The sequence below is a fragment of the Vigna radiata genome, chromosome 7, assembly GCF_000741045.1.
Source record: "Vigna radiata var. radiata cultivar VC1973A chromosome 7, Vradiata_ver6, whole genome shotgun sequence".
In the NCBI taxonomy this organism is placed as follows: domain Eukaryota; kingdom Viridiplantae; phylum Streptophyta; class Magnoliopsida; order Fabales; family Fabaceae; genus Vigna; species Vigna radiata.
Window position 1 is genome coordinate 47868221 of NC_028357.1, and position 14811 is coordinate 47883031.

The 14811-nt window shown below is 35.3% G+C and overlaps 1 protein-coding gene across 1 annotated transcript; it reads left to right on the plus strand.

Annotated features, from left to right (window-relative positions):
* Positions 1–6601: 6601 nt before the first annotated feature.
* On the plus strand, positions 6602–11909 carry LOC106768396 (DNA replication licensing factor MCM2). Its single transcript, XM_014653539.2, has 17 exons — positions 6602–6813; positions 6900–7081; positions 7552–7712; positions 7809–7992; positions 8085–8304; positions 8393–8600; positions 8824–8958; positions 9047–9238; positions 9327–9499; positions 9584–9772; positions 9878–9994; positions 10179–10263; positions 10341–10490; positions 10589–10714; positions 10808–10990; positions 11212–11373; positions 11450–11909. The coding sequence occupies exons 1-17, from the start codon at positions 6602–6604 to the stop codon at positions 11561–11563; spliced, it is 2793 nt and encodes a 930-aa protein (XP_014509025.1). The 3' UTR covers positions 11564–11909.
* Positions 11910–14811: the final 2902 nt, after the last annotated feature.

Below are 14811 nucleotides of genomic sequence, written 5' to 3' on the forward strand. Positions count from 1 at the left end.
ACACTGCTCCTCGTTCTTGTTAAAATCATGGTAGCATGTGTCTGACCACAGTCAACAGGGGATAATGTACATAACTATTTTGAAAACCTAAATCACCACAAGGCATTATGATGTGCCAGCAGGTTGCCTCACTTGTGTGAGACACAATAACACAGCCACCATCTAAAGACAAAATAATTAAGATTAATTACAAATTATTCTTAGCTAAATTTCCTTTGTGTTTTGTTTCAGTTTCTGGGACAAAGGTTTTTCTTCTGTTTCGTTTTTAATGTTCGGTCCAATTTGAGAATTACTTACATAAGTGTGAAGATTTAATAATATTAACAATAAATCTATTTTCAATAATTAATTTTTGTGTAGTTGTTTGGCAGTGTTTGGTTATGTCGATTCATTGTTGGGAAACTTCATTACCTTTTTCTGGTAAATAGAATATGGTAAAACATTTCAATATTATCGGGAATGTGTACTAAACTTTGAATAGCTGAAACCTAAACTTAAAGTTTACTTCAATACGAGGTGTTTTAACTTGTTTGTATTAAGGCGGCAACATTAGGCAGTGATGTAATAATAAGATCAACACAACAAATAAACAAAAATAAGAAAAAAGTTTTTTTAACAATTTCTTTTTAACAATTTTTTGACAGGATTAGTCTGTTTTAAATACTTTTTTAGAATAAATTTAAACAGACTAATAAAATGATGATATGTGTTTTATTATAAAAAAAATTTAAAAAAAATTGTTAAAATATCATTATCTCAAAAATAAATATGCTTAACGACGAGGCACTGCAAGGCCCTTAAAATATTTAAGGCTATTGGGCCTCTGAAAAGATCCCAGGCCCATTCGTATTGGGCACATGGCCAAGAGAGGGGTCCCTTCCCTTAGCTTCAGAAATTCATTTCTCCATTTTTTCTTCTCTCTCAAGAACATAAAAACCTTGCCCTAACTCAAGCACTCACTTCTCTCTAAAATTCCAGTAGATTCCACCGTTTAAAACTTGATTTGAGGCCACCAAACTGCTCCTGAAAGGAAGGGCTTCCAACTGAACCGAACGTTTCTCAAACTTCCCTGGGTGAGCAAATTTTTTTCCCTGTTTCCACTGTTCTTGATTTAGGATTTACAAGATTTCTGATTTTAAGTACATTACGAAAATTCCTTTTCAATCTCTCTACATTCTAGCTCTAAGAGCTCTTTTCTATCACCATTTTTGGTGATTTGTAGGTTTCTCCCTCTGTGTCCTAATTTCTAAGAGCACTCTAGAAGTGAGCTACTTTCTTCTTTTCCAGGTAAGGGGAGCTATTATATAAAATATGTAATTCTCTTTGTATTTATTCTTGAACTGATACAAGTGTATGTGACTGTGAATCTGTTTTATTGATTATTTGATTGTTTTATGTGACTGTGAAGTGCTATGAAAAAGGGGTGCCTGTTGGAATTGTTATGTCTTATACTGCTTTCGTTTGAGGCTCTGTAATTGGTTTTGATGAGCCTAATCTGTTTCTTGTCATTGTCATACTGATTGGTTGATTTAAATGAGTATGGGACTGAACTGGCTCGGTTTGGTTAAATGGGCAGTGAAATTTTGATATATTGAAGTTGTCTTGGGTTTTTGGAAATCCTGTTGCTCTATTATTTTGATGAGGGACTTGGGCTGTGTAGAACTAGNTCTGTGAGTGGAAGTGAGGCACTGGTTTAAGGGAAGGGGAGGTCTAGAAAACAGTACAGTGATCATAACACCTTAAGAGAGTCAAACTCAGAGTGTTTAGGATGCCTTCTTTGTTGGTAGGATAGAGGGAACCTAAAAACCAGAGCTGGCACGTCACTGATCATAGAGCAGCCCTGGCCTGGTCCAGTACGTTGTGACTAGTCATACGTGTTGGTGACGAAGGTGAGTCCGCTGCGGTGGACATCTGTTCCCACTCCGTTGACCAATTGGGGTATGAGAAGGTGGGAGAGAGTAGAACCCTTAGGCAAAGGATTAGTGGCTTAAATTGATTTTATTTGTTATGGGAGGAGGGAACTAGCATAGTGAATTTGTGTGTCTGAGGTATCAGGGGTGTTTGGGCTGTTTAATTAACTTAGATTAGTGAAATGGAACCTGTGTGAGGCATAAAATTGAGCTAGAACACATTAAAAANGGAAGAATTGAAGTAGGACTCCTAAGTCTTAGGAATGAATGTTTTAGAGTTAAATTCACACCTAGGTCAGCTTAGAATCACTATAGGAATAGTTTAAATTGGTTAAACATGTTTTCTTTCAATATTAGTGTTGTATAATTCAAATTGAACAAGTGGATATGTCTAAGAGGTACCAAAACCAGAAAAATCAGGTTGCTGTCAAAAACTGATAAGAATAATCGATTATCTCACTTGGTAATCGATTATTCTAGTCAGAATGTCATATTTTCTTCAGAGTTCTCNTAAATAATCNATTNTCACATGTGATAATCGATTATCCTATGTAATAATCGATTATCATGTGTAATAATCGATTATTGTTGTCACAAAGTCATCCAGGACAGTTTTAGGTGGTTTTCGGGGTTCNGGGTATCATTTTTGGACGTTCCTTAGGTCGTTCTGGGGGTTTTTGACCCTTCCGGAACTATTGGTGATGGTTTCAAAGTTGTTTCGCATGTCTAAGTATGAGTTTAAGGGGTATTGGGTTATTTAGTGGTTCTCCTTGAACTGTTATTGACTGTTAATGTATATGAGATGATTGCTATTGGTGGGGTATTAATTGAGGTTCTTGTTACTGTTATGTGGAGCTTGACTGAGTAATTGTATGGTGGTGCAAACATATAAGTTCTCAATATTTAAGTTATAATTCAAGTTGTATAACATGTTCTATAAGTTCAAGATCTCTTGGTGAGATCTTTAGTGTTTTAAAATGAAAGTAGGGGCTCAGCCTTGGGAGTCATTCTGACGCTTCAATGGTCAATCAAACTCACTTAGAGAGATTGAACCATGTGGTGAGAAGTAGCAGGAGGTCCTTAGTCTTGGGGGCTCCCAGTATGCCTCAAGGCGCGGAACGGACTAACCTCGTGAGTGTGGCAGGGTGGGGAACCCAAGTTTCATAAGTCACCACGGGTGCACGACTCGCCATAGCCCGACTCTCATTTTAAAGTCCGGACGAGTCAAGTCTAGAAATTCACATGCTTAGGTTGTATTATTAAACTGTTTGTTAAGAATTATTATTGTATGATACATGCTTAATCTCAGTTGTATGATTTTATATAATTAGCTCACCCTTGTTTGTTTGTTGGTTGATTTGTATGTGTGTGTTTTTCCTGTTACGATGATCATCCATTTATGGATGTGAGCAGAGGAGAATGAGGTATGTGTGGAGGACGTCCTGGAGGAGAACGAAGACGTTGCTGCTGTTTAGCTTTTAGGACTTTCTTATGCTATTTTTTTTATGTCCTGTATTTTGAGACACTTTTATTTCCAAGTTTTTTTTTTAATTTCCTCTAAATTTCCTGGATTACTGTAATCCTAACTTTAGTACTCTAAATACTCTCTAACTGCTTTCTTTATCATAGATGATGACGTCTTTAATTTATATGCATGACGTATATTATTGGGATGTCACAGGCACAACCAAGATCCAAAAAAGAAGAAGAAACATGTACATAGCTGACAATTATGTTTCAGTAAGCTGATGTGTCACAAAAACTACCAAGCCATGCTAACTAGGCTCCTAATGACCTCCATGGGATCCAAGGTCCCAAAGTGTCCTTATACATTAAAAGTTATTAACTTTCTTTCTGCACCATCATAATTTTTTTTTCCATCCAAAAATTAATATTTGATTTCTAGATTAGGTCATTTGAAAATTAAAAATGATTTATAAATTTGTTTTTTTCCTTAAAAAATCTGAAAGTTATTTATTTTTTAAAACAAAAGATAATCCGAAAGCTATATTTTCGGGAAAAAATAACTTTTGGATTGTATTTTTTTTTAAATAATCCAGAACGAACAAAATAGAGAAATAAATAATGAACGTGCAGGAAACAATTACGAGGTACAGGAAGAAATTAAATCTGGGCCAAAACAGAGAGTAATTGTCTATTAAACCTAAAAAAGATAAAGAAAAACAAATTCTTCATACACCTCCGTATTTTTCGTTCTGCACCCCATACATATGAAAACTCTTGGAATCGTGCAGTTTGAAAGTAAAAAAAAAAAAAGGATTATAATCTAGAAGTAACTTTTTTTTCTTAAGAAAATACTTCTAATTACAAAAACTAGAAAAAAAAAGGACTTTCAGATAAATTTATAAGAAAAGATTTTTAGATATCTAGAAGTCAAAAGTGATTACTGTATTGTGGAATATGGAAGTAAAAAAATGACTTCTAAATGTAATCCAAAACTAAAAATGACTTTTAGATCATGCAATGTCAAATATAATTTTTTTTTTAACATTCTTCAATTTTTAGAAGTTACTTTTACCTTTTGGATTTTACACATAAGAAATCCTTTAAAAAAAATTTAATCATTTATAACATTCCTATTTAAACATAGGGTTTTCTTAATTAAGTTTTTGTATTGTAAAATTTTTCAATTAAGTCTCTAAATGTGAAAAATTGAATCAATTAAAGGTTTGTCGTTAGACAACGTTAAAATTGAGTGTGCATGGCAGGATGACATGGACCTGGTAGTGTAAGTCAACTAACATGGCAGTGTATGATTAATTAATTGAGTTAAAATTGATTTACAAATTAAATTTTATTGAAATAAAATGATTCAAAAAAGCAATGTTTAAATAAAAAATAGTTAACAACACGTTTTAACTGAATGAAGAACTTTTTAATTATTTGGGAAAATTTGAGAAATTAAGAGGGATTTGAATAAAACCCTTTGGAAGACTGGAATCCAAAATGAAACATGTGGCGAGAACAAAAAGTTTATGATATTTTTGAAATAAAAAAATATTGGAAAAGTGTAGAATATTCTAGAATAAAAAAAAAGGCTTAATATATTCTTTGGTCCTCGTATTTGTGTGAAAATCTCAGTTCGGTCCTCAAATTTTGAACTGTCTCAATTGGGTCATAATTTTTGTAAAAATGCACACATTTTACCCCAACCGTTAACTGATCTCAAACGACGTTAAGTTTAGCGAACGTGGTATGCTGACATGTTGGCTTAATCCCTTATTGGTCCTCGTATTTGTGTGAAAATCTCAGTTCGGTCCTTAAGTGTTGAACTGTCTCAATTGGGTCATAATTTTTGTAAAAATACACACATTTTACCCCAATCGTTAACTGATCTCAAACGACGTTAAGTTTAGCTGACGTGGTAGCCAGAGGACATGCTGATGTGTATTATTTAATTATATGAATTAACTTTTAAAATAAACAGTGTTTCACGTGGCACAATGCCTATTGTTTGGTTTGTTTGAATTAGGGATTTTATTCATCTCTCTGAGAAACAGGGATTTTACATAGATTATCTCGTCGACTCAAAAAATAAAGTCACCGTTAACTGATCTCAAACGACGTTAAGTTTAGCGGACGTGGTATGCTGACATGTTAGCTTAATCCCTTCTTGGTCCTCGTATTTGTGTGAAAATCTCAGTTCGGTCCTTAAGTGTTGAACTGTCTCAATTGGGTCATGATTTTTGTAAAAATACACACATTTTACCCCAATCGTTAACTGATCTCAAACGGCGTTAAGTTTAGCTGACGTGGTAGCCAGAGGACATGCTGACGTGTATTATTTAATTATATGAATTATTTTTTAAAATAAACAGTGTTTCACGTGGCACAATGCCTATTGTTTGGTTTATTTGAATTAGGGATTTTATTCATCTCTCTAAGAAACAGGGATTTTACATAGATTATCTCGTCGGCTCAAAAAATAAAGTCACCGGAAAACTCGCGTAACCAGTGCAATCAGTCTCACAGCCTTTTCTGCAAATGAACCAACTCGGTAACCTATAGGTTCATCACCAGCCTTTAAGCTATTTATTGCACTGATAGCAGAAGACAACTGTTGCACAGTGAGATCAGTTAGCGATTGGGGTAAAATGTGTGCATTTTTTAAATAATTATGACCCAATTGAGACAGTTCAAAACTTGAGGACCGAACTAAGATTTTCACACAAATACGAGGACCAAGAAGGGATTAAGCCAACACATCAGCATACCACGTCAGCTAAACTTAACGTCGTTTGAGATCAGTTAACAGTTGGGGTAAAATGTGTGCATTTTTACAAAAATTATGACCCAATTGTGACAGTTCAAAACTTGAGGATCGAACTGAGATTTTCACACAAATACAAGAAACAAGGGAGATATTAAGCCTAAAAAAAAATACTGAAAGATATTAGAGGACTTGGGGTGGTAGAGAAAGTGACACCCAAGTACTAAAAAGTAAAAAGTAGATAAGGGGAAATAGCCACGAATATAACTTGTAGTGTAGATTCAGATTCGGCCCATATTAATGGGCTTGGCCCACAGATTAGCCCAACAAGTGAGAAGATTGGCGCGAAAGTTTTCCCGCCAAACGGAGTTACCCTACAAAACAGCGGTTTGCAAGAATAAATTTACAAAGGAAAATAAGAGAAGAATCAACAACTGTGTAGAGTGGGAGAGAAAGAAGCATGGAACCAGGAAACCCTTCGTCGCCGGATCCCGAATCCCCAACCTCTCCTTCCGTTGGTTTCAACACCGACCAGATTCCTCACACCCACACCAGCCGAGCCTCCGAGGACGACGAGGCTTCCGTTGACCCCGACATCGTACGTGATGATCTAGAGGAACAACCCGAGGAAGAGGAAGATGGAGAGGATCTCTTCAACGACAATTTCATGGAGTCAGTCTCTTTCTTTTTATTTTTTCCTTCCACAACGTTATTCTTTTTTGTACTTACAACTTTTCGCTGCTTGGGTGAATGAACAGTGACTATCGGAGAATGGATGAGGCTGACCAGTTCGAAGCTTTCGGGCTGGACAACTCCTTTGAAGACGACAGAGACTTTGATCAAATGATGGAGGATCGAAGGGCTGCGGAGATGGAAATGGACGCACGTGAGGGTCGCACTACGAATCGCAACAAGCTTCCTCAGCTTCTCCACGACCAAGGTAAATTGCTTGTAATTGGATGAAAATTGTTTCTTTGCTATACATCAAAGAGTTGAAATGTCGCAAGTTGATTTTATGAATTGAATTTAAGCTAGATTGTTATAAATGGGGCTAAAACAAATTTCTTACAATGAAATAGTCCAAAGCAACCCATTGCTCCCCAAAATACATTTTCAACATGCCATAGGGAGAAAAGAAAACTGATGTTTTTTTTTACATCAAGAAGACTAATTGTATTACGCGTGAAATGGATATTCGTTTGGATGAGCAAGAGATTGAATATCAGTCTCGATCAAGCATGGGTTCCTGGTTGATAAACATACGATGCAAATGAATTTCCACTTATTATTGGTCTATTTCACAAACTTTATAAACTGAGGGACTAAATTAACCGTTATCTATTAGCCTTCTTAACTGTTTATTGTTAGCTGTAGAAAATATATGGTGTTGATTAGTGATTTCTATTTCAGATACGGATGATGACAGTCACAGGCCTTCTAAAAGGGCTCGAGCTGATTTCAGAGCTTCTTTACCGAGTGATGATGAACTGCAAAGTTCACCTGGAAGGTCACGAGGGCACTCAAGGGAGGATGCCCATATGACTGATCAAACCGAGGACGATCGAGATGATGTACTGTTTACTTTGAGATTTTTTTTCTTTCATTAATATTCCGGAGTTTCGCACCATTGATTTATTTTACAATTAACCTGGGTACATGGAATGTAGGATGAATTTGATGACGGGTATGAGATGTATCAAGTTCAAGGAACACTCAGGGAGTGGGTTACAAGAGATGAAGTGCGCCGCTTCATAGCCAGGAAATTCAAGGACTTCTTACTTACGTATGTTAATCCGAAGAATGAACACCGGGACAAGGAATATGTGTGGTTGATAAATGATATGGTGTCAGGTAATATATTTTCTACAGTGTTTATGTATTGTACTTGGGTTAGCGAGATATGTCATTTTTACATGAGTTTAGTCATCGTTTCTATTATGCAGCTAGTAAGTGCAGTTTGGAGATTGATTATAAACAATTTATCTATGTTCATCCCAACATCGCTATTTGGCTGGCTGATGCGCCTCAGTCTGTCTTAGAAGTAATGGAAGATGTTACCAAGAGCGTTGTCTTTGATTTGCACCCAAATTACAGAAATATACACCAAAAGATTTACGTACGCATTACCAACTTGCCAGTTTACGATCAGATTCGAAATATAAGGTAGCATAAAAAATAAACTGACGTTTTACTTCATTCTCATATATTTTTTTTCACTTGGAAAAACTTTGAATTGGCTTCGATGGAGCAGACAAATCCACCTGAATACAATGATCCGAATTGGGGGAGTAGTAACTAGGCGCTCCGGAGTTTTTCCCCAGTTGCAGCAGGTGAAGTATGACTGTAACAAATGTGGGGCAATTTTGGGGCCCTTTTTCCAGAATTCCTATTCAGAGGTGAAAGTTGGATCCTGTCCTGAGTGCCAATCAAAAGGACCCTTCACTGTCAACGTTGAACAGGTACATACTTTCTGTATCCAAATTAGGAAAAGGATGAGAGTGAGGATGTCTAAATTAAATCTTTGAATGCTCATATCCTGCGGAATACTGATCTTCATTTCGATTGGACCAAATGGTTACTAGATGGTTAACCCCTGATATGTTGCAAAATAATTTCACGTTCGTTAAATTTGAAAGACAAGAGGATAAATAAGCTTATTTTTCCTTTTCGCGCTTGTTGTAGACAATTTATAGGAACTTTCAGAAGCTTACACTCCAAGAAAGTCCAGGAATAGTTCCTGCAGGTCGACTTCCAAGATACAAGGAAGTGATATTATTGAATGATCTTATTGACTGCGCTCGGCCTGGCGAAGAGATTGTATCATCTTTTACCTGGACTCTGCTTATTCTGGTCTTGGTTGTTATAGGATGATTCTTATAAATTTTTTTGTGCTGTGTTTCTTCAGGAGGTCACTGGTGTTTATACCAATAATTTTGACTTATCCCTAAACACAAAAAATGGGTTTCCAGTATTTGCCACTGTTGTTGAGGCAAATTATGTTACAAAAAAGCAAGACCTGTTTTCTGCTTACAAACTTACACAGGAAGACATAGCAGACATTGAAAATTTGGCCAAAGACCCTCGAATCGGAGAAAGGGTATGTACCTGAGAGAGATTATTTGTTTGTGCCTCTTTTTCAGTTGGAATATTGTTCCATAATGTGTCGCCAATTGATTTAATTTCAGATTATGAAGTCCATTGCTCCATCAATCTATGGTCACGATGACATAAAAACTGCAATCGCTTTAGCTATGTTTGGAGGTCAAGAAAAAAATGTTGAAGGAAAGCATCGGCTTCGAGGAGACATAAATGTTCTTCTTCTGGGTGATCCAGGAACAGCGAAGTCTCAATTTCTCAAGTATAATTTATCAAGTTTATTTGGTTGATGTCTTTCTACTGGTAACTGTGTTCAATAAATTAACGTTTCAAAATATACTTCAAGGTACGTTGAAAAAACTGGACAGAGAGCTGTTTACACTACTGGCAAAGGGGCTTCAGCTGTGGGTCTCACAGCTGCTGTTCACAGGGATCCAATCACACGGGAGTGGACTCTTGAGGGAGGAGCCCTTGTTCTAGCCGACAGAGGAATTTGTCTTATTGACGAGTTTGACAAAATGAATGACCAAGATAGGTTAGGAAATAGTCTCTTACAATTGCTTGAAATTTTTTAATTTCATTATTAATCTGCACCCTCACGAACTATCCTTGACAGACTAAGTTATGTATTTGTTACCAGGGTGAGTATCCATGAAGCCATGGAGCAGCAGAGTATTAGCATATCAAAAGCTGGAATTGTTACATCTCTTCAGGCACGCTGTTCTGTAATTGCTGCAGCGAATCCTGTTGGAGGAAGGTAAGCAAATATTTTATGGTTGCTTCCACCTGGCTCAGAGTTTGTGCTGTTCATCAGGCTAATGTTCCAACTTCTATCTCATACTGTTTGAAAGATATTGGATGTACTACGAGTATTGCAAGGTTCTGTTCCATTTTTCAAGTATCTAAACATAGTATTAACTTTTGCTTTTTTTCATTTGCAGATATGATTCCTCGAAAACATTCTCTCAGAATGTTGAATTGACAGATCCTATTATTTCTCGTTTTGATGTCCTCTGCGTTGTGAAGGTTATATTTAAATTCACTGCTTCTTTCTCTACCTCCTCGTTTGAACGTATTTATTGAGGGCGTTCTTCATTTTACAGGATGTTGTTGATCCCGTCACTGATGAAATGCTTGCAACTTTTGTCGTCGACAGTCACTTCAAGTCACAACCCAAGGGTGCTAACCAAGGTGATAAGTCCTTTAGTGAGTCCCAAGATGTCAACGCATCCGCTGTGCCAGCTGATCCAGAGGTCTTTCCCAAGAACCTGCCTGTGTTTTGTATCTTTAAGGGAAACTTCAATATGACTTCTGTGTCTTGACTTTTGAGAGTTATTTGGCTTTCTTGCAGATACTTTCTCAAGAACTACTGAAGAAGTACATTACATATGCGAAGTTGAATATTTTTCCAAGGTTACAGGATGCGGATATGGATAAACTGTCTCATGTATATGCGGAATTGCGGAGGGAATCTTCTGTAATACCCTGTCTTAAACTGTTTTTCCAACCTAGATTGTAGCTGTTGTTTGTATTCTATTCGTTGACATGCTTCTCTTGTTTTCTTGTATAGCACGGACAAGGAGTCCCTATCGCCGTAAGGCACATCGAATCCATGATACGGATGTCTGAAGCTCACGCCAGAATGCATCTCAGACAACATGTTACACAAGAGGATGTGGACATGGCAATTCGTGTTCTACTTGAATCATTCATTTCCACACAGAAGTTTGGGGTTCAGAAGGCTCTTCAAAAGGTATAAAGAAATATTCTGAATCTACTTTGGAATTGTCCTAAATCCTTATATTCCGTGGCATCATATTTTGTTACGAATGAATTTTCAACTTTTAGCCTTTTCTTTTATATTCGTACTAGTACCAATTTGCAATTATTTTTCAATTTGAAATGAATTGAATTTGTACTGAACAAATATAACCTTGAGCCCTCCCCTTAAAGAATGTGTTTGCTTTTCCCCAGAGCTTTAGAAAGTACATGACTTTCAAGAAGGACTATAATGAACTGCTGCTTTATATTCTGCGCGAGCTTGTAAAGAATGCTCTGCATTTCGAAGAAATTGTCACCGGGTCTACTTCAGGGTTAACTTACGTAGATGTTAAAGTAGATGATCTGTACAATAAGGTAAAGAAAATTTGTCCTTTGAGTATTGTTACCAACGGCAGTAATCAATGATTTGACTTTATTTGACATTGCGCAGGCTCAAGAGCATGACATCTACGATCTCAAACCATTCTTCAATAGCAGCCAGTTTTCAAGGGCCAATTTTGTGTTGGATGAAGAACGGAAAGTGATCAGGCATCGCCTTGTTTGAATATTTGATCATTTTTAACCATTGAATGAGCAGTAACTTGTGCAATGTTAACTCGCCGTTATAATCACTGGTGTTGCTAAAAGCTTTATAGTTAAAGATTATTTAACTGTTGTTAGTTGGGTGAGGTCAATTCCCAATACCAAACCGCCAAGACCGGCGAGAAGAAGGGCAGTCATTACTCTTCATACGCCGCTCACTGCACAAATTTATAATTTCAATCCATCTCATCATTTTCAAACCTCTATTTTCCATTTCGATACATTTAAATTTCTTATTCTTTATAATGTTCAGAAATGCTCTCCATTCCCTTTAGCCAGTGAATGTTACATTTGACTCTTTATTTGTATTTCTTCCAAACAACACAATAAAGGGCCAAATAAAAATAAGTATTTCTCATCAAAACACTTCACTTTTCACTTGGGAAAGGAACCTCTTTATTAAAAAATAAAATATTTTAATGTTTGAGATGAAAACTAATTACAATGAATATATATTTAATTCTTTTGAACTTGAGAAACAAATGCAACCATTAAAAAAGGTTCCTCGGTAGTATATTGTGCAGGCAAACAGTTGTTGAAATGTTTGTAAAAGGTACAGACTTTAATAAAATAGACAGAAAACAGCACGTGCTTCAGACAAGCTTGGACTCGGTTAACATTTAAAATAGAAAACAAAGAAGAAGAAGAAGAATAAGCTAAAGAGAAAAAGATGAAGTAAAGAAGAGCAACCTTTTACACACTTGGGCAGATTTGAGATTCCCGGCATGAGGAGTGACCAAAGTTAGATAACAATAACAATAACAAACAGTGGATTTTTTTTTTTCTTAAATTTTTTATTTCTTAGTTTTAAGTAAAAATTAAAATTATTTTTTTAAAATTTGTGTAAATTTGTTTTCATTAAATTTATTTAAGGTTTTTAAATGTATTTATTAATTAATATGAAAAATATATATTAAATGATGTAACTCACTCAAATATATTATGAATAATATATTTAAAATGTTAAATAAATTTAACAAAATTTAATTAAAAAAAATTAAATTTATATATCTTTAAAATTGAATAAATAAATTATATCAAAATTTTGAAGATAAACTAATTTTAAATTTCATTTAAAATTAATGAATCAAAATATATTTATTTATTTTCATCTGAAAGAATAAATTTTCAACGACACTTCCAAACTTTTTTTAAGTTATGCTTTGTGTTACTTCAACAATTGATTTTATTTTTAATTTTTTAATTTTTTATTCATAAAACAATAACTAGAGTAAATAATTAGATGGCTTAATGTGGGATGGATATTTGTCAAGTTTTAAGAAATACCATTCTATCGTAACTTTAAAATATATTGATTTTAATGTATTAAAAATTATAATATATTTTAAAATATCAATCAATATATATATATATATATATATATATATATATTGTGTGACATCCCATAAATTATATGGTACAATATAATATAACAGGATATTATCATTATAATATGACAGAGCAGTATGAAGATATATTTAGAAATTATAATCAGTACAGTCATCCAAAATGAGCTGTAAACTTAAAACTTTACATACAAAGGAAGTCTCTCNTAATAGTATAAAAATGTCTAACATAAAACCTGGAAAAGTAAATACTACAACAGGATTATAAAGTCTCTCAAAATATATATAGATCTAAGGACAGTAATCAGAAACTAAGTAAATACAAATAAACTAAAACGTTCCTCAAAATATAGTAAAGGGATCTAATAAAAAGGGTCCTAAGAGGTAGTGGTTGGATCCTCTGTCTCCAAAGCTTGCTTTAGGGAAACATCCTTTGACTCTGCTCACATCCAAAGGATTGGATGATCATCGCAAGGGGGAGGGCAAGCACATACAACAAACACAATGCAAGGGTAAGCTAGTATAAAAAAGCATGTTATAAATCAAGTATATCAAGCATGTAATGACAATAATACAACACAAACTATAACTGAATGCATTTTATTGATACCAAGGACAGACCACGTGATTTGATTGTCCGGACTAGTATGAAATGTCGAGTTCCAGGGGTTTGTGCACTTGTGGTGGCCCTACTGCTTTGCAAAGCCATTGCCGAGGGGTTTCACCCGACCACACACAAGTGTAAGTCCAACCAAACTCATCTTGGCCCATATAAAATGGAGACACCCAAGACTAGGACCTCCTCCTATTCTCACCACATAACTCATCACTCTCTAATTGAGCATGGATGGTCATTAGAATGTCAAGGTAAACCCCATCCTGAACTCCGACCATTCATACGGTCAATCACAACAACTACAGGGCACCACCATGTAACCTCCCTTGAGGATCATGGAATTACGTCCAATAACCATACTTTTAAATTTTGACACACCACTCATGATTTTCAACGTTCATACACTTGTACATAATTATACACTGTTATTTGAATCTATACAAGATAATATATAATTCATACATACTCCAACATTACATACTTTTGCAGAAAGACCACTTATTAACACAAATTTCTTTATAACCTTTAATTACCAATACTTAAGTAATTCAAATGGCTTGGAGACCCTTACCAATGGATCCGGAAGGGTCAAAAACCCCCAGAACGACCTAAAGAACGTCCACCCAAAACGTCAAAAACATAAAAATACTCATCCTGTCGCAGAAAATTCGCTGAGCGAAAATCCTGCTGTTCGCTGAGCGAATTTCTGCTGGAAAACCCAATTAATTTTGGGTTCTCGTTGTGCGAGAACCCTCGCTCAGCGATTCTGCACTTCTGCAGATTCCCAATTCTGCAGATTTGCAGAACTCAACCCTTCCTATTTTGTTTTAGGCACTTAGATGAACTTCCAATGATCTTAACTCGACCTATATGATGATTGAAACTTGCTCATGTGGTCCTAACCCTTCCTAATACAATTTCTTAACTGTTATGCATTAATTCCCTTCCTAAAACTTCAATTTCATGAACTAANNAAGCTAAATCTAATTTTACTAATTACAAGTCACTTTGAACCAGTTAATCTGTCCCTATAAGTCATATATGACTTACCTAATTGTACTAAACTGACCAAAACAACATACAATCACAGAGTCAAATTCTTNCTACTCTAGTTCCTTAAATTTAGCCTAAATTGTCTAATTCACCTAGCTTTCTACCTATGAATGCATACAACATAATTTAACTCATTCCATCAATTCCAATTCAACATTTTTTTATCATATAAAACCAGATCATAAGTAATCACTT